The sequence below is a fragment of the Tachypleus tridentatus genome, chromosome 12, assembly GCF_004210375.1.
Source record: "Tachypleus tridentatus isolate NWPU-2018 chromosome 12, ASM421037v1, whole genome shotgun sequence".
Classification (NCBI taxonomy): domain Eukaryota; kingdom Metazoa; phylum Arthropoda; class Merostomata; order Xiphosura; family Limulidae; genus Tachypleus; species Tachypleus tridentatus.
Genome location: NC_134836.1, coordinates 117332049 through 117352609, shown reverse-complemented (window position 1 = coordinate 117352609; position 20561 = coordinate 117332049). Strand labels below are relative to the sequence as shown.

General features: G+C 32.3%; 2 protein-coding genes across 2 annotated transcripts in view; both read right to left on the bottom strand.

Moving 5' to 3' along the window:
* Positions 1-7857, bottom strand: part of LOC143234462 (protein C-mannosyl-transferase DPY19L1-like) — a 40384-nt gene extending 32527 nt beyond the window's left edge. Inside the window, 3 exon segments of the mRNA XM_076471848.1 lie at positions 1649-1736; positions 3451-3475; positions 7694-7857. Of these exon segments, the coding sequence (XP_076327963.1) occupies positions 1649-1736; positions 3451-3475; positions 7694-7853 (273 nt within the window). The 5' untranslated portion in view covers positions 7854-7857.
* LOC143234467 (receptor-type tyrosine-protein phosphatase N2-like) overlaps positions 1-20561 on the bottom strand; it is a 562455-nt gene that overhangs the window by 380515 nt on the left and 161379 nt on the right. The gene's annotated exons all lie outside the window — the stretch shown is intronic.

Here is a 20561-nt window from a genome sequence, read left to right as displayed (position 1 = left end):
GTTCCTTCAGTCATACTTAATCAAAATCCAGTTAAAAAACAAAAGTTAAACAGTTTACAGAATGATATAACAATAGATATCTTCAATGTTATAATGCACTTTAATGAGCAATCAAAGTTATTATTTCGAATGCATGCTTTCTGTCGAAGTATTCAATGTCAGACCCTTTTATGAAAGCATCATCAAGTGTTCATTGTGTTATGCAGTCAAGTGGCTTCTTTGATAGTTGATTATGGAACATTGTAATTAATACACTCAGACATAAAAATGTCTTGAATGAAAAGAAGTGTTTAATATTTATTTGAAAACTGTCTTATAGAAAAGGTTTTAACATTAACACCCATTGTAAAATGAAAGGAAAGCGAAAAACTTATATGAATTTCTTTACAAAATGGATATTAATGAAGTATGTTATAAAGGTCACATCTCACTTCCTTATTGGACCCATTTCTGACCTTTACACATTCCACAAATGCTGAATTGGTTTTTCCGATCAAATTGATTTATTTTACACCAAGTATGCAAATATTTGAACCATCACAACTAATGACAAATATTATACACACCTGCATTTTAGTACAGTATTTTAAAAATTCTGTATTTGTCAAATGTTCTTAGAAAACATTATCCTAATTTTTATGTTCCAATTGAGGAGTCTGGTCTGAAGTATTTCAAAAGATGATTTGTAATTGAATTAAAACTGAACTAAACAACTGTTAAGCATTTTAAACAACTGTTACATATTACCAAATATCTGTTTGGCAACCTTAGCCTGATGACAATTGTTACTTCATTAGGCTCATGTACTTGTTAAATTAGATCATCTCTTCCATGAAATAAAACAAACTTTTTAGTTGTATAACTGCTTGCAATAAATGAAAAAAACCCAACATGAAACAGATACAGGGTTTTGTATCATGGAAGAAATAACAAAAACTAGTTAAACAGTAGCTAAATGTGTCATCTGTTTTGTGTTCTGTCTTTAGAGTAACAAACTTTGAGATTAAAGAAATTGTGGTGATGCATATTAATTATTCTAAGTAATACTTTTAATTATCTTAAATTGCAAGAGATGGTATAAAAAGAAACATTTTTGAAATTTCTACTTCACAAGTAACATTCTGAAAAACATAGACCCATTGAAGTTTTGCACTGAAATTAATTAAAGTAAACCTAGCACTAGAAAACATACACAAAATAACAACTAGAAGAAATCAAACCTTCTTCATTGTCCTAGCATCCTTGAAGATTATATTACTAAACAAAAATAAATAACTTTCCAGTTATGGTAAAAAAAAAGAAAAGATTAATTCTGAAACAAATTGAATTTAAATAACATTAAAAATTACGGTGTTATTGCATTAATTTGAGAGTTTTTTGTATAAAATTACATAATCAACAAAGACAGAATTACATTTTTTTAATAGTTGACTTAAAACAAGTTTTCCATCACGGCTTTTACTCCTTGTTATTGTTTCTCGATAAAACTTGTAAATATTTCTATCACAGTAACAAAACGTCAGATTCAGTTTGTTTTTTTAATCAAATATTGACAATTCCAAAAAAACTGGTCTTAAAATTTATAAGTTCAGGAATTCTATTCCAACTTAAATATAAGTACATTGTTTATGTCTAGTGCACTTCATACCATTTCTGTCCTAAAAGTCATCTCCCTCTCTAAATTGGAAAGATGAGAAAAATGGCGATCGTTCTCAAACATCGTGTACTGATGGTAGCTATAAATAATGAAATAATAGTGGTCATCTCAAAACACATTTTATATGAAGCCTACTTTGATCTAATACAAAAGACCAGTACATAAAAAATCATCATATAAGATGCTATTTTGTTTTATCTACAAATTTCCAAGACAATACCAAAATTTAACACTATTGAGTTATGTTCATTGAACTTTTATCAGTTAGAATGAACAATTTTATACTGATCAAATAAACAGGTAAAATAAAACTTGAGATCACCAGCATTAAAAGGTAGGAAGAAATCATGAGTGAATGTGAAATAGCACACAGAACAACTTAAAGACATACAGAGGGGCCTGGTCAAGCATACACCATAATCTGTAAAAAAACATAACCATTAGTGATACTTGATGCAAGGAAACACTTGTTTGGAGCTGTTAGAATCTTAGACTATTTTGTATTGTAGAAAAAACAGAGGCAACGGGGGATATTTATTTGCCTACATCCACAATAACCCTTATAAGCAGGAGCTCTTACTATGAAAATTCACAAATACCCACAATTACTACAGATCTGCCATACTATACCAAAACTTGTGGGTCAGATGACCTACTGTTACTGGGTAGGCTCCCACAAGGGGATGGAGGTATGAGAGAATACTATCAGTGGAGTTTGTAATAGTAGAATCAGAAAAGAAAAAATTAAGAAAGGAGGTGGAATGGTTCTCTTGAAGACAAAACTTCTGATCACAACAATCTATCTACACAGATCAGAATTAAAGTATTAGTTAATTAAATGTTATGTTCAAACTATGTTTCCTGTAATGGATCTCAACTTCACTATTACCGAAATTTTTTAACCTTAACCTACCATAGCCTTGTACAAGTTATGTTACTCACAGTTTGGAACACTTTTACATAACGTTTCCTCACTACTTAAAACAATGAAACTTGGGATTTAAACAATACAGGTTATAATAAAGAACCTAAAAATGTATTTTTTTTATGAATAACTGTAGGTGATTTGTTACACATATTCAAGATGGATGTAATTTGGTCCGAGTGTTATCAAACTGCTCAGCATTAAGTCTGAAGGCTAAACACGGAGTTTTGATACTTGTGCTGGGCACAGCATGAATATCTCATTGTGTAGCTTTATTTAATTACAAACTTTTGTAGTGGAATCAAAACATGAGTAATGTTTCATTGTTGGGTGTTTTATTGTAGGTTTAATTTTTGATGCACATATATACGAGTGGCTACGTTTAATTTGATGTTCTCAATGTTTTGTTTTTTTCCTGGGTGAGGGGGCATAACAAATGGGACAAATGATCCTCTGTAATCATTATCAAAATGACTTTACCCTGACATGTATTTCTTTTTTCTTAATGACTTAAGATTTTAAAGGGCACATCTAATTTATGATAAACATTTGATTAATGGCATGTAGAACTGCATTAATAAGTTTTCTACAGTTACTAACATTTTAGGTCCACTAATTAACCTGAGATGTAAAGCATCTTTTCCATCAAATACCAATAGTTATATTAATCAAAACTATTTACATTGAAACATGACATCTTGTAGTGCTGTTGTGTTAAAACACGATTGTACCAAATCAATACACACTTATTATTAGTGTTTTCAATTTTCTAAGACATACAGTGTTTCTCATTAGAATTGTATTTTATGTAAAACTTGCTTCAAAATCCAGACCTAACCTTACCTTAAAACACAGACCAGGGACTTACCTATTTAAGCCTCCACAGATGAGAGCTATAAAAAAAATGTGAAAACAATTATTGGAAGTGTTCAACTAATGGTTCTGATGTACACTTGCAAACTAAATTTGTTCATGTAAAACAGGAAAATTAATGTTTGAAATATTTTAAGGCATACATTAAAATCTGTTTGTTTAACAGGCTACGATTAACAATTAGAAGCATGAGAAATAAATATATAAAGGTTATGTAGCTTATAAAAACAGACTATCTCTGAAGAATTTCTAAACGTTGCAGGAGATAGTTTTTTTTCTCATTGAAAAATCCTAGAGGTCAGAATTTCATGGTAAATTTTGTTCTTACTTTTGGAGAAGGTAATATTGGGAGTATCTTTGGATTAATACAATTAGGCAATTTGACATTAAATCTTACCACTACTTCTAGAGAAGGTAAGAATATATTTGTTTTAACACACTTTGAAGTATGCTAGATAGCAGTGTCAAATGTTTCTCGTTTTAGGCAATGTTATACTAAATCTTGTCCTTAGTTCCAGAGAAATTAAAATAAGAAATCTGAGTATTTAGCCATGAAAACATCATGAGAAATCACTGCAATACAGAAAACGTTCAAATAGAATTATAGTTAGGAAATCATAATTAAAAAAATAAATAAATTATGCTCTATGCAAAAATAGGACTTAATATTTTTCAAGTGGTTTGGTGGAGACTCCAAAAAATTTCAAGTGTTAGTATAAACATGGAATTTTATATTAAATGTTTTTTCACAATCTAGAAAAGGTAATAACATAAATGTGAAAGTTTAGGCACATTTGTCTTTAGTTCTACAAATTTTATCTGCAAGCCTACATTCATATATTTTCATTTACGATTATTTTTGCCAAGTTATGCAATAATTTGTCTGACGACACTGTGTTATTGATCCAAATTATTTTGGATATTTGTTGGATGGCTATAGTTGTAATGGAGTTATGGCCGCAGTTGTTAGAATAATTTTATCTTAAACTTTTCTTTGTTATTTTAACCAGAAGTTACTACAATTAGAGGGTTTTCAGAACAAAATGTGGTTTAGCAATTACCTCCACCATCTTTTATTTTAAATATAGGTCACACAGAAAAAGAAGCAGTTATGCACAAGATAAACATAACATTCCAAAAGTGAAAACTTAAGCCTACTATTATTAGTATTGTTTTTATACACACACAAAATTACATACTGCATTAAATACAAAATTTCTAATACTTCTAAATCTGTTTAGTTAACTTCCATCAAGTTACACTAAAATTTTATAATGATGTAAGGTACCGTAGACAAAGCAATACACGATCGCTACATAAAAAATTTTTTAAATAGTTAAATATGTGACAGGCTACAAATTATAATTTTGAAGTTCATTCCAAACATTCAGAAATGAAATGGTTCAAGTAAACTGGAAGCTCATGCCTACTACAATAATACACTGCTGGCCAAAATCTTAAGGCCAATGAATATAAAGAAAAAATATGCATTTTGCATTGTTAGACTCAAACACTTATTTGAGTAGAGCTTCGAAAGATGAAAATAAGAAAAAGGGAAAATAAAAATAAAACTTTTGTAGCAGTTAATAGTGAAAATGTGAACACTATGAAATTAGCCTAAATACTAGCTGCTCAAAAGTTTAAGACCATTCTGAAACGAAGCATTAATCGGTAAACAGTAACGAAATTTAGTCATTTGTGTTCAAGCATTAGCTATTAAATGCTAAAAAGAGTTTTTTATTTTTATTTTCCTATTTCTTATTTTCATCTTTCGAAACTCTACTCAAATAAGTGGTTGAGTCTAACAACGCAAAATGCATATTTTTTTCTTTATGTTCATTGGCCTTAAGATTTTGACCAGCAGTGTATATCTATTTCACACTAAATTTATGCCTGTATTTAAAATGTTAAAATTTATTGCAGTTGTGAGATTTTACTTTGTGACTGACACAAAGACACTGACAGTTGTCACCAGCCTGAATTTTGAATAGCTGTGTTCGAATTAACAACTATTAATACTGATAAAACAACGAAGACAACTAAGAAGACATTTCATGGCAACAAAAGATCAAGAAACAAAAACGCAAATAAACAGTGCCAGAAACAAAATCAGAACAGAAATTAAAACAAAAAAAATGGGACAATTTCTGCTCCCAACTAAATGAACAAACTGACCCTAGAATGTTTAGGTCATACCTAAAATGATGCACCAGTGAAGCTACTTCAAGAAAATAGCCAACACTGGAATATAACACCTTCACAAACACCAATAAAGAAAAAGCAGAAGCCTTTAGACATCAGCTACAAAAAAAACATTCAAAACACATAATGACCCAGACATGAACTATTTCTACAACAAAGTAAACAACCATGTAACAAATAACATAGAATTACACAAACCATACTTTCCGATCAATATTATTAACAATAACACTGATTATACTTGTGACTATAATACTCTATTGCTCACCAAAAAAATCACATTAACTGAACTCAAACAAGCAATCAAGAATTCCAAAAACAAATTACCAGGAAATGATGGCATACAAACAATTCTCCTCAAAAAGACACTCCAAAATTATTTGACCATCTATTAGCTATCTTTAATTTATCTTTCTACTCTGGATACATCCCAGTTTCATGGAAGAAAGCTAATATACTAATGTTCTACAAAAAAGGAAAACCAGCTAATAAGGCAAAATGTTATTGACCAATCAGCCTGACCAGATGTGTAGGCAAAATTCTTGAACAAATAATAAGTAACACTCTTTACATGTTTTGAGATTACTTCAAAATTATTAGAGGAACAAAACGGTTTTAGAAAATTTAGACAAACAACAGATCATTTAATTAGGTTAAATGAAATGATAATAAATAGTTATAATGAAAAAGAATGCACTGTCGCTTGCTTCCTCGATATTGAGAAAGCATTTGACACTGTATGGCACAATGGTCTTCGGTTTTATATGAATGAAATGGGACTACTGCATGGAATTATTTGCTGGTTATCTAACTTTTTGGAAAATAGAAAATGCAGAGTAAACATAGAGGGAACTTAATCAGAGTTCTTCACTCCAGAAGCTGGAATTCCTCAATGAGGGGTGGTTAGTCCTATTCTCTTCATCATGTATGTGAATAATATGCCACTTAAAGACCTAAATCATGGATACTTGTCACAGTTAGCTGATGATATAGCAATTTGGAAGAGTGCAGCCACTAACATACAACCTCAACTAAACAGAATAAGTGAATACTGCCAAAAATATAGAATCAAAATAAACACAGCAAAGACACAATTAGTGATATTTTCAAAATCAACAAAACATCAAAAAAGTTCAACCCCAGATTTAAATGAATGGAGCATTTCTCCAGACTGCTACATCTGCAAAATTTTTAGGACTAACATATGATTATAAACTTACCTGAATAAAACATGTAAATAACATAAAAACTAAAATTTGGCAAAGAATAAACTATGCTAGGAGTCTAACTGGTAAAAATTATGGAACACCTGAAAACATATATTATACCAGTAGTAGACTATGCAGCTCCTGCATGGATTAACATAAGTAAAAACAACTGCAAATCAAACTACAATCATTACAGAATACATTAATTACAACAGCACATAGAAAACCCAAAACCACTTCCTCAAAGTTCATGCACAAACATTTTAATACACAAACAATACCAGATAAACTTCTACATTGCACAATAAAATATTTCGATAAAAATTGGAGAAAAACTTAGTTGTTATGTCAACTAGACAAGTATTGCATATATGATGAAGAAAGACCTAAACACCTCTCCCTGATAAACTTATACATTACGTCATTAATTTAAATTAAGTATTAAAAAAAGCAATAAAACAATAATAAATACAAAAAAGCAATAAAAACTTAAATATATATATATATATATATATATATATATATACACGCACACACACGAGTGCTAAAATAAAACAGGCCACCTATGTTCTAGACTTAGAAAATCTGTAAAAGCAATATACATAGACATTGCTCTGAAAAAGGCCTGAGCTATGCTCATCACTCTGACCCTCATGTATTTACTTTAAATATACAAATAAGTCCAGTCAAACAATGAGAAGGAAGGAGGAAGATGTCTAGTGTACCCGACCCTCCCGGGTATACAAATTTATATACCCAAACACCTAGAGAGAGAAGGGGGGGGGGTTAGTTGGGTACATTTGCACTTAATAAATGGTTTATTCTTACCTAAAATTGCTATAAGTAAGGTCTTCATTTCAAAAGGTAAGAAAGTCTTCGCTACATCAGCTTTTCTACGGATCTTTCTCGTAACTTCATGTTTAGATTCTTGTTTTCGTTTACTATGTTTTCTCTGCCGAATATCACGATCTTCTCCTTTACCCGCCATAGTAATGAAATGCAACGCCCTCTTTGCAAAATATTATTTAACGCAATTTTATGGAACGAAGAAAATGTACAGGTATAATCCATTTACAGTTATCGGGTGAATGTACAGTTAGGGTAATAGTCAAGTTCTACTATTCTGTTTATTAACAAGAGATTCTCAAAATTACGGTTGGATGTTATGTTATAGTTCTTGTGTAGAGCTGTTCAAAAATGTTAAAGAAACTTTTGCTATAATATATAAAAATATGTTGTCACCGATGAAATCTTGTTTTAGAAATAGCAATGATGAAAAAAAGGGAAACTATATTGTAACATTAATTTATAACTCTTTTTGTTCTTAAATAAGTTAAAGATAAGTTAGTTATTTGAATGGAAATTAGGCAAACATAGTATGCACATACAAAATTTTTCTTCTTTCTAAATCTATGCAGTTTTCACGTGGTCTAGAAAACCACTAATTTGACTTTTACGTACCTTTGCTCTTTTTGTGTTCTTTAGAGATAATGTTAATCCTTTTTATATTGTTGTTGTAAAGCACAAAACTGCACAATGAATTATCTGTGCTCTCATCACAGCAATATCGAAACGTAAACATTGTAAGCTCACTGACTTACTGCCGAGTCACTGGGGAACAGTTGTTCTTTCCACGGAATTTACTCTTGTAATGATGTATATTGTACCAGAATGTAAACGACACTTGTGTCCTTAACTGTTAGGTCAAAAAATATAACGATATTACGGCCTTCTCTATCTTCAATAAGAATGAGCAGTCATGTGGCAAGTGCTAGTTGCATTAATAAATCCTGTTAAGTAAAAAAGACATTATATTTAAAGTGAGTTCGTTGAAGGGAAGTCATCCTGGGAAAGAAAATATGTTCGTTAATTCACGAATCCAATAGAAGACGACTGTACAGTGTATGAGTGTCAGCAGGTACACTGTGTTTGATTGAATAAAGATCTTTTATATTCTGTTTTAAATATTTCGTCTTGAAAGAGGAGCAGCGCTTAGTCTATCTGCTTTCCAAGACAATCTGTAAATCTCACCTTGTAATGGTTTTAGCATATAATGAAGTGGATAAGTTTGTCAATGGACTACCAGGAAAACCAAGAAACACTCCCTTTATTAAGCTCATCAGGTTACTACTTGGGAGTCCAAGGAACATCGCATAGGTTTAGTTTTTCAAGACATATTTGGGAAACCAAGAAACACTATATAGGTTAAATTTGTCAGGGACTATTTGGGAGATCAAGAAACACCATATGGTTCAGGAGGATATTTTCACTCTAACTGAGGCAGTTTCTATAGCAATGACTTCAAGCTGATATCTAGAGAAGAAGGAAGATGCAGGGACAGATGCTGTGACTAAATATCACAAAGACAATCAAAATCAGGCACCTCTGCGACATCGAGCTCAAGTCAAATGGGAGGTTAATCAGTCAGACTCTAGCGCTGTAATGCAACGACTTTAATTTTAAATAAATGGGGAATGTAACCCATTGATCTCATGGTTTAGATGTTCCTGCATTCGCTGACGAAGACTCCATATAGACATTATCTAGGATGGAAGGAACAAAGTATTTACTGTATTTGTGTTTTATTGCGTCATCGTCAGTGAACTGCTTGTGTTTTCCAAGCAGTAAAGATATTGAATGTATTGGTTTCAAACGATGGTTGAATGTATTGGTTTCAAACGATGGTTGAACACGTATTTGAGAAGAAGTAAAACTTATTCTAAAGAGTAAATTAAGTAAGCTCTTGGTTTGACTAATGACTCAACAAGTAGAGTAAATTAAGTAAGCTCTTGGTTTGACTAATGACTCAACAAGTAGAGTAAATTAAGTAAGCTCTTGGTTTGACTAATGACTCAACAAGTAGAGTAAATTAAGTAAGCTCTTGGTTTGACTAATGACTCAACAAGTAGAGTAAATTAAGTAAGCTGTTGGTTTGACTAATGACTCAACAAGTAGAGTAAATTAAGTAAGCTATTGGTTTGACTAATGACTCAACAAGTAGAGTAAATTAAGTAAGCTATTGGTTTGACTAATGACTCAACAAGTAGAGTAAATTAAGTAAGCTATTGGTTTGACTAATGACTCAACAAGTAGAGTAAATTAAGTAAGCTCTTGGTTTGACTAATGACTCAACAAGTAGAGTAAATTAAGTAAGCTATTGGTTTGACTAATGACTCAACAAGTAGAGTAAATTAAGTAAGCTATTGGTTTGACTAATGACTCAACAAGTAGAGTAAATTAAGTAAGCTCTTGGTTTGACTAATGACTCAACAAGTAGAGTAAATTAAGTAAGCTCTTGGTTTGACTAATGACTCAACAAGTAGAGTAAATTAAGTAAGCTATTGGTTTGACTAATGACTCAACAAGTAGAGTAAATTAAGTAAGCTCTTGGTTTGACTAATGACTCAACAAGTAGAGTAAATTAAGTAAGCTCTTGGTTTGACTAATGACTCAACAAGTAGAGTAAATTAAGTAAGCTCTTGGTTTGACTAATGACTCAACAAGTAGAGTAAATTAAGCAAGCTATTGGTTTGACTAATGACTCAACAAGTAGAGTAAATTAAGTAAGCTCTTGGTTTGACTAATGACTCAACAAGTAGAGTAAATTAAGCAAGCTCTTGGTTTGACTAATGACTCAACAAGTAGAGTAAATTAAGCAAGCTATTGGTTTGACTAATGACTCAACAAGTAGAGTAAATTAAGTAAGCTATTGGTTTGACTAATGACTCAACAAGTAGAGTAAATTAAGTAAGCTATTGGTTTGACTAATGACTCAACAAGTAGAGTAAATTAAGTAAGCTCTTGGTTTGACTAATGACTCAACAAGTAGAGTAAATTAAGTAAGCTATTGGTTTGACTAATGACTCAACAAGTAGAGTAAATTAAGCAAGCTATTGGTTTGACTAATGACTCAACAAGTAGAGTAAATTAAGTAAGCTATTGGTTTGACTAATGACTCAACAAGTAGTAAAGTAAACTAATGAAACAAGTAGAGTAAATTAAGTGCTCTTGGTTTGACTAATGACTCAACAAGTAGAGTAAATTAAGTAAGCTCTTGGTTTGACTAATGACTCAACAAGTAGAGTAAATTAAGTAAGCTCTTGGTTTGACTAATGACTCAACAAGTAGAGTAAATTAAGTAAGCTCTTGGTTTGACTAATGACTCAACAAGTAGAGTAAATTAAGTAAGCTCTTGGTTTGACTAATGACTCAACAAGTAGAGTAAATTAAGTAAGCTCTTGGTTTGACTAATGACTCAACAAGTAGAGTAAATTAAGTAAGCTCTTGGTTTGACTAATGACTCAACAAGTAGAGTAAATTAAGTAAGCTCTTGGTTTGACTAATGACTCAACAAGTAGAGTAAATTAAGTAAGCTATTGGTTTGACTAATGACTCAACAAGTAGAGTAAATTAAGTAAGCTATTGGTTTGACTAATGACTCAACAAGTAGAGTAAATTAAGTAAGCTATTGGTTTGACTAATGACTCAACAAGTAGAGTAAATTAAGTAAGCTATTGGTTTGACTAATGACTCAACAAGTAGAGTAAATTAAGTAAGCTATTGGTTTGACTAATGACTCAACAAGTAGAGTAAATTAAGTAAGCTATTGGTTTGACTAATGACTCAACAAGTAGAGTAAATTAAGTAAGCTCTTGGTTTGACTAATGACTCAACAAGTAGAGTAAATTAAGTAAGCTATTGGTTTGACTAATGACTCAACAAGTAGAGTAAATTAAGTAAGCTATTGGTTTGACTAATGACTCAACAAGTAGAGTAAATTAAGTAAGCTATTGGTTTGACTAATGACTCAACAAGTAGAGTAAATTAAGTAAGCTATTGGTTTGACTAATGACTCAACAAGTAGAGTAAATTAAGTAAGCTATTGGTTTGACTAATGACTCAACAAGTAGAGTAAATTAAGTAAGCTATTGGTTTGACTAATGACTCAACAAGTAGAGTAAATTAAGTAAGCTATTGGTTTGACTAATGACTCAACAAGTAGAGTAAATTAAGTAAGCTATTGGTTTGACTAATGACTCAACAAGTAGAGTAAATTAAGTAAGCTATTGGTTTGACTAATGACTCAACAAGTAGAGTAAATTAAGTAAGCTCTTGGTTTGACTAATGACTCAACAAGTAGAGTAAATTAAGTAAGCTCTTGGTTTGACTAATGACTCAACAAGTAGAGTAAATTAAGTAAGCTCTTGGTTTGACTAATGACTCAACAAGTAGAGTAAATTAAGTAAGCTCTTGGTTTGACTAATGACTCAACAAGTAGAGTAAATTAAGTAAGCTCTTGGTTTGACTTGGTTTGACTAATGACTCAACAAGTAGAGTAAATTAAGTAAGCTCTTGGTTTGACTAATGACTCAACAAGTAGAGTAAATTAAGTAAGCTCTTGGTTTGACTAATGACTCAACAAGTAGAGTAAATTAAGTAAGCTCTTGGTTTGACTAATGACTCAACAAGTAGAGTAAATTAAGTAAGCTATTGGTTTGACTAATGACTCAACAAGTAGAGTAAATTAAGCAAGCTATTGGTTTGACTAATGACTCAACAAGTAGAGTAAATTAAGTAAGCTATTGGTTTGACTAATGACTCAACAAGTAGAGTAAATTAAGTAAGCTATTGGTTTGACTAATGACTCAACAAGTAGAGTAAATTAAGTAAGCTATTGGTTTGACTAATGACTCAACAAGTAGAGTAAATTAAGTAAGCTATTGGTTTGACTAATGACTCAACAAGTAGAGTAAATTAAGTAAGCTATTGGTTTGACTAATGACTCAACAAGTAGAGTAAATTAAGTAAGCTATTGGTTTGACTAATGACTCAACAAGTAGAGTAAATTAAGTAAGCTATTGGTTTGACTAATGACTCAACAAGTAGAGTAAATTAAGTAAGCTATTGGTTTGACTAATGACTCAACAAGTAGAGTAAATTAAGTAAGCTCTTGGTTTGACTAATGACTCAACAAGTAGAGTAAATTAAGTAAGCTCTTGGTTTGACTAATGACTCAACAAGTAGAGTAAATTAAGTAAGCTCTTGGTTTGACTAATGACTCAACAAGTAGAGTAAATTAAGTAAGCTCTTGGTTTGACTAATGACTCAACAAGTAGAGTAAATTAAGTAAGCTCTTGGTTTGACTAATGACTCAACAAGTAGAGTAAATTAAGTAAGCTCTTGGTTTGACTAATGACTCAACAAGTAGAGTAAATTAAGCAAGCTATTGGTTTGACTAATGACTCAACAAGTAGAGTAAATTAAGTAAGCTATTGGTTTGACTAATGACTCAACAAGTAGAGTAAATTAAGTAAGCTATTGGTTTGACTAATGACTCAACAAGTAGAGTAAATTAAGTAAGCTATTGGTTTGACTAATGACTCAACAAGTAGAGTAAATTAAGTAAGCTATTGGTTTGACTAATGACTCAACAAGTAGAGTAAATTAAGTAAGCTATTGGTTTGACTAATGACTCAACAAGTAGAGTAAATTAAGTAAGCTATTGGTTTGACTAATGACTCAACAAGTAGAGTAAATTAAGTAAGCTATTGGTTTGACTAATGACTCAACAAGTAGAGTAAATTAAGTAAGCTCTTGGTTTGACTAATGACTCAACAAGTAGAGTAAATTAAGTAAGCTCTTGGTTTGACTAATGACTCAACAAGTAGAGTAAATTAAGTAAGCTCTTGGTTTGACTAATGACTCAACAAGTAGAGTAAATTAAGTAAGCTCTTGGTTTGACTAATGACTCAACAAGTTGGTTTGACTAATGACTCAACAAGTAGAGTAAATTAAGTAAGCTATTGGTTTGACTAATGACTCAACAAGTAGAGTAAATTAAGTAAGCTATTGGTTTGACTAATGACTCAACAAGTAGAGTAAATTAAGTAAGCTCTTGGTTTGACTAATGACTCAACAAGTAGAGTAAATTAAGTAAGCTCTTGGTTTGACTAATGACTCAACAAGTAGAGTAAATTAAGCAAGCTATTGGTTTGACTAATGACTCAACAAGTAGAGTAAATTAAGTAAGCTATTGGTTTGACTAATGACTCAACAAGTAGAGTAAATTAAGCAAGCTATTGGTTTGACTAATGACTCAACAAGTAGAGTAAATTAAGCAAGCTCTTGGTTTGACTAATGACTCAACAAGTAGAGTAAATTAAGTAAGCTATTGGTTTGACTAATGACTCAACAAGTAGAGTAAATTAAGTAAGCTATTGGTTTGACTAATGACTCAACAAGTAGAGTAAATTAAGTAAGCTCTTGGTTTGACTAATGACTCAACAAGTAGAGTAAATTAAGTAAGCTATTGGTTTAATTAATGACTCAACAAGTAGAGTAAATTAAGCTAAGCTATTGGTTTGACTAATGACTCAACAAGTAGAGTAAATTAAGTAAGCTATTGGTTTGACTAATGACTCAACAAGTAGAGTAAATTAAGTAAGCTCTTGGTTTGACTAATGACTCAACAAGTAGAGTAAATTAAGCTCTTGGTTTGACTAATGACTCAACAAGTAGAGTAAATTAAGCTCTTGGTTTGACTAATGACTCAACAAGTAGAGTAAATTAAGCTCTTGGTTTGACTAATGACTCAACAAGTAGAGTAAATTAAGTAAGCTACTAATGACTCAACAAGTAGAGTAAATTAAGTAAGCTCTTGGTTTGACTAATGACTCAACAAGTAGAGTAAATTAAGCAAGCTATTGGTTTGACTAATGACTCAACAAGTAGAGTAAATTAAGTAAGCTATTGGTTTGACTAATGACTCAACAAGTAGAGTAAATTAAGCAAGCTATTGGTTTGACTAATGACTCAACAAGTAGAGTAAATTAAGTAAGCTCTTGGTTTGACTAATGACTCAACAAGTAGAGTAAATTAAGACTAATGACTCAACAAGTAGAGTAAATTAAGCAAGCTATTGGTTTGACTAATGACTCAACAAGTAGAGTAAATTAAGCAAGCTATTGGTTTGACTAATGACTCAACAAGTAGAGTAAATTAAGCAAGCTATTGGTTTGACTAATGACTCAACAAGTAGAGTAAATTAAGCAAGCTATTGGTTTGACTAATGACTCAACAAGTAGAGTAAATTAAGCAAGCTATTGGTTTGACTAATGACTCAACAAGTAGAGTAAATTAAGCTCTTGGTTTGACTAATGACTCAACAAGTAGAGTAAATTAAGTAAGCTATTGGTTTGACTAATGACTCAACAAGTAGAGTAAATTAAGCTCTTGGTTTGACTAATGACTCAACAAGTAGAGTAAATTAAGCAAGCTCTTGGTTTGACTAATGACTCAACAAGTAGAGTAAATTAAGCAAGCTATTGGTTTGACTAATGACTCAACAAGTAGAGTAAATTAAGTAAGCTATTGGTTTGACTAATGACTCAACAAGTAGAGTAAATTAAGCAAGCTCTTGGTTTGACTAATGACTCAACAAGTAGAGTAAATTAAGTAAGCTATTGGTTTGACTAATGACTCAACAAGTAGAGTAAATTAAGCAAGCTATTGATTTGACTAATGACTCAACAAGTAGAGTAAATTAAGCAAGCTATTGGTTTGACTAATAACTCGACAAGTAGAGTAAATTAAGTAAGCTATTGGTTTGACTAATGACTCAACAAGTAGAGTAAATTAAGCAAGCTCTTGGTTTGACTAATGACTCAACAAGTAGAGTAAATTAAGTAAGCTATTGGTTTGACTAATGACTCAACAAGTAGAGTAAATTAAGCAAGCTATTGGTTTGACTAATGACTCGACAAGTAGAGTAAATTAAGCAAGCTCTTGGTTTGACTAATGACTCAACAAGTAGAGTAAATTAAGTAAGCTATTGGTTTGACTAATGACTCAACAAGTAGAGTAAATTAAGCAAGCTATTGGTTTGACTAATGACTCAACAAGTAGAGTAAATTAAGCAAGCTATTGGTTTGACTAATGACTCAACAAGTAGAGTAAATTAAGCAAGCTATTGGTTTGACTAATGACTCAACAAGTAGAGTAAATTAAGTAAGCTATTGGTTTGACTAATGACTCAACAAGTAGAGTAAATTAAGCAAGCTCTTGGTTTGACTAATGACTCAACAAGTAGAGTAAATTAAGTAAGCTATTGGTTTGACTAATGACTCAACAAGTAGAGTAAATTAAGTAAGCTATTGGTTTGACTAATGACTCAACAAGTAGAGTAAATTAAGCAAGCTCTTGGTTTGACTAATGACTCAACAAGTAGAGTAAATTAAGTAAGCTCTTGGTTTGACTAATGACTCAACAAGTAGAGTAAATTAAGCAAGCTCTTGGTTTGACTAATGACTCAACAAGTAGAGTAAATTAAGTAAGCTATTGGTTTGACTAATGACTCAACAAGTAGAGTAAATTAAGTAAGCTATTGGTTTGACTAATGACTCAACAAGTAGAGTAAATTAAGCAAGCTATTGGTTTGACTAATGACTCAACAAGTAGAGTAAATTAAGCAAGCTATTGGTTTGACTAATGACTCAACAAGTAGAGTAAATTAAGCAAGCTATTGGTTTGACTAATGACTCAACAAGTAGAGTAAATTAAGCAAGCTATTGGTTTGACTAATGACTCAACAAGTAGAGTAAATTAAGCAAGCTATTGGTTTGACTAATGACTCAACAAGTAGAGTAAATTAAGCAAGCTATTGGTTTGACTAATGACTCAACAAGTAGAGTAAATTAAGCAAGCTATTGGTTTGACTAATGACTCAACAAGTAGAGTAAATTAAGCAAGCTATTGGTTTGACTAATGACTCAACAAGTAGAGTAAATTAAGCAAGCTATTGGTTTGACTAATGACTCAACAAGTAGAGTAAATTAAGCAAGCTATTGGTTTGACTAATGACTCAACAAGTAGAGTAAATTAAGCAAGCTATTGGTTTGACTAATGACTCAACAAGTCAGGGAAAAACCAACAGGATTTAGTTTTCTAGAACTGCATGGAAAACCAGTATGACCCAAGTTGGACTCATTGACTTGGAGGAGCATGGCATACAACATTCATTGAGCAGTTTGATGGTAAGTCCATAAGTTTAATTCTTTTAAGGTTGGGTGGAGCTAGAGTTCAAGCTTCTGGTTGATACAGAAGCAGATGTAAGATTACAAGATCTCGCAATATACCAACCCCTCCAAGTGACATCATCATTGTGTTCAATAGATATTGACTTCGTTCTGGCAACTGACGATTGACTAAACTGTAGAGAAAATGTTGCTTAGGAATGAAGGTAATAATGTTGAAATTTGACGTTGAAGGTATTGGAGAAACTACCAGTTAGTTGTGCTTGAACAACTAGTAAATTGTGTTCCACAGAATAATAATCTAATGTCAGTGATGACGAGAAAACCCACTTGTAGAGAAAAATATACGTGTAAAAACAACTGGTTTGGGTTGAGAAAATTTTTATGTAGAGGAGCGAACAATGTTTCGACCTTCTTCGGTCATCGTTGTGAACCTGACGAAGAAGAAGACCGAAGAAAGTCGAAACGTTGTTAGCTCCTCTACATAACAATTTTCTCAACCCAAACCAGCTGTTTTTACATATATAATAATCTAATGTCACCTAAATCGAGTCAACGGGACTGGGATATCATAGTAATATAGCAGGATGGAAAACAGTATCTCTTTATACATCAGTTTAGTGTTCGATGGTTTATTAAAGATGCAGGTAGTGCATCAGTACCATGAAATGTGATCGTATAAGCTGAATATCAAATGATCTGTTTTCTATTCTAAAAGGCAAGAAGCATTAGCTTGGAGACTGTCTAATGAACGACGAGGTTCCAGTTTTGTTTTATAATCATGAGCAATTGGCTATCCAGTTTTAAGCTTAAATTTTATAAGTACAGCATGTAAAGTGGAAGCAGCTAAGACTAGCGGTAACGTTAGTGCCGCATCAAAAAGGAAGTCTACAGCTACTAATACGTTTCACCTCAATGATTTGGGATTGTAAAACCAACTAAACCCAATGGAACAAAAACAACTTATTGAATTGCTGGTTATATATGATGATGTATTTGTGAGAGCTTGATTGACTAAATAACAGTGATTTGTCTCAAGTGTAGAAAGGTGTATCGACACAACGCTGAGCCATATAGTGACTATGTTGCAGCTAATAGTGCCAAAGCTCTAAGACTTGCACAATATAAAGACTAGACACCATCAATGTATTTCCTCTCACCACTTTTATATATTATTTTCGTCAGTGATATACCTTTCCCAAATCTAACATACACACACAATTCACAATACGCAGACGACATCCCTATCTGGAGAACTTCCAGAAACCCAGTGATGGCCATGTCTCGCGTACAAGAATCACTAAACAACGTCTCAACATGGAGTAACAAGTGGAGAGTAGTGTTAAATCCAACTAAAACACAAGCAATCACCTTCTACAGGAAATTAAAAAAACAAAGAAAAAATCTAGAAAAAATAAAATTATCACTCGGAAATACGACCATTAACATGAGTAAAAACATCACATTCCTTGGCATCACTTTCGACACAAAACTAACATGGAAAAAACATGTTAACAATATACACTCATCAATTAGAAAACGGATTTCACACCTAATGACTCTAACCAGTAGACAATCGAAATGTTCACTAAACACCATTATCCAAATATACAAGGCTTACATCCGTCCACTAATAGAGTACGGATGTCAAGTAACATATAATATGTCAAATAACACACTCCAGAAAATCCAAGTTCAACAGAACAGAATACTAAGATCTGCATTCAGTCTACCGTCATTCACGTAGGTAAATTATATACATCAAATCAGTAACTTACCAACACTAAGAAATAGAATAACGGAAATATCACTTAAATATTATCTAAAAGCAGAAAACAGAAACAAACTAACGGCATCACTATACAAATTAACTAGTGCACCAACAAAATACATTTCACCTTACAACATATTTCAAGAATCACAAATTACACAACAAAGTATCTAAAGAATTAAACTCATGTTAATAATATGTATTCTCTTTTTCAGATATCGGGCACAGGACAAGCAAAACTTTCGGCGCCTGTCCTGTGAAAGTGGGTTTTCTCGGGGCACTCCCGTTTCCCCCCACAGCAAAAACTTAGGCATTGGATTTTTAAATCCCAGCACAGGCAACTTTATTGCCAGACCCTGAGTCGGGTCGTTTGATTTCATGTTCATATTTACTTTGACTTCTGCCTTTCGGGACGGGACCTGGTCGTTCTCTCCCATGCTGCCTTTGCCTCGGTCTAGGATACTAGGTCTAGGGTGACCTCCTTCACCCAAAACAGAGTAAAAAATTATTTAATAAAAAAAAACTAAACCTAATAACCTTTCACGAAAGGGGACGAAGAGGAACCACAACGTTCCTGAACACCCCAGTTGGAGAGAAAATTCTTACGATTTCTCTCTCTATAAACTAAACCCCTGCCACGTTAGTTTGCGTAAGGTATTACCCATACTTGTATTAATATTTTTGTGGCCACATTTAAGTCTTTTCACTGCTGAAAATCTCTAGGGGACGATATAACGAATGCAGTGTTAAATAATATAACATACTATAACGTCATATGAGAAGATTAATTAATTACAATAATGCATCTCCGAGTTGTCTCCTCCCTGGGGCACAGCAGTTTGTTTGCGGACTTAAAATACTAGAAACTGGACTTCGATATTCACACTGGATAGAGCACAGACAGTCCATTGTGTAGTTTTGTGCTTAACTTCAATGGGCCGGCATGGCCAGGTGGTTAGGTACTTGACTCGTAATCTGAGAATTACGGGTTCGAATCCCCCGTCACAACAAACATGCTCGTTCTTTCAGCCGTAGAAGGATTATAATGTGATCAATCACACTATTAGTTGGTAAAAGAGTACCCCAAGAGTTAGCGGTGGGTGGTGATGACTAGCTGCCTTCCCTCTAGCCTTACACTGCTAAATTAAGAAAAACTAGCCCCTCGTATGGCTTTCCGCGAAATTAAAAAAAAAAGAAAAAAGCTTAACTACAAACAAATAAACAACAAAAAATCGACAACTTGGAAGTTAGTTTTTGTCACTGTTGAGTTCCAGGCAGCCCAATAAGCTCTGGAAGGAATGAACTCGTGTTCAGAAATGGATATGTGGGATATTATATCACAAACTTTTTAACTTCTTCAAAATCTCTAAGGGATTAGATAAAAATGCAGGGCTAAAAAACACGATAGGCCCAGTACTAACATCTTATGAGAAACATAATTAATTATAATCATGTTTTGAGGTGGGTTGATGGTCGTAAAAAGAAGCGTTATACATTATATTCACACAATGACGCGGAAAGGGATTTACCTTGTCCAATTTCGAATTAGATATTTTTATAAAAGTCAATAACAACAACAAATCAAAACTGAAATGAAGTTCTTAATAAATAATATCAATAATATAGCACCCATAAAAGCTTCGTTCACGAAGACGTTTCATAACATTGCGCTGTCATATGATTTATTAACTATATTTAATACAAATTAACTGATTTAAGTTACCATTTTCAAAATTTACTAGTCTCTCCATCTATAGTGAACATATTATCGCTGATAGCACCTTCAGTTGACTTAGCAAAGAAGACGGGAAATACTGAATAGTCTCCTTGAAAATGTTCTAATAAGTTAATTGATTCAAGTCATAACGGAGAAGACGAGTGGAAATCACTCTAA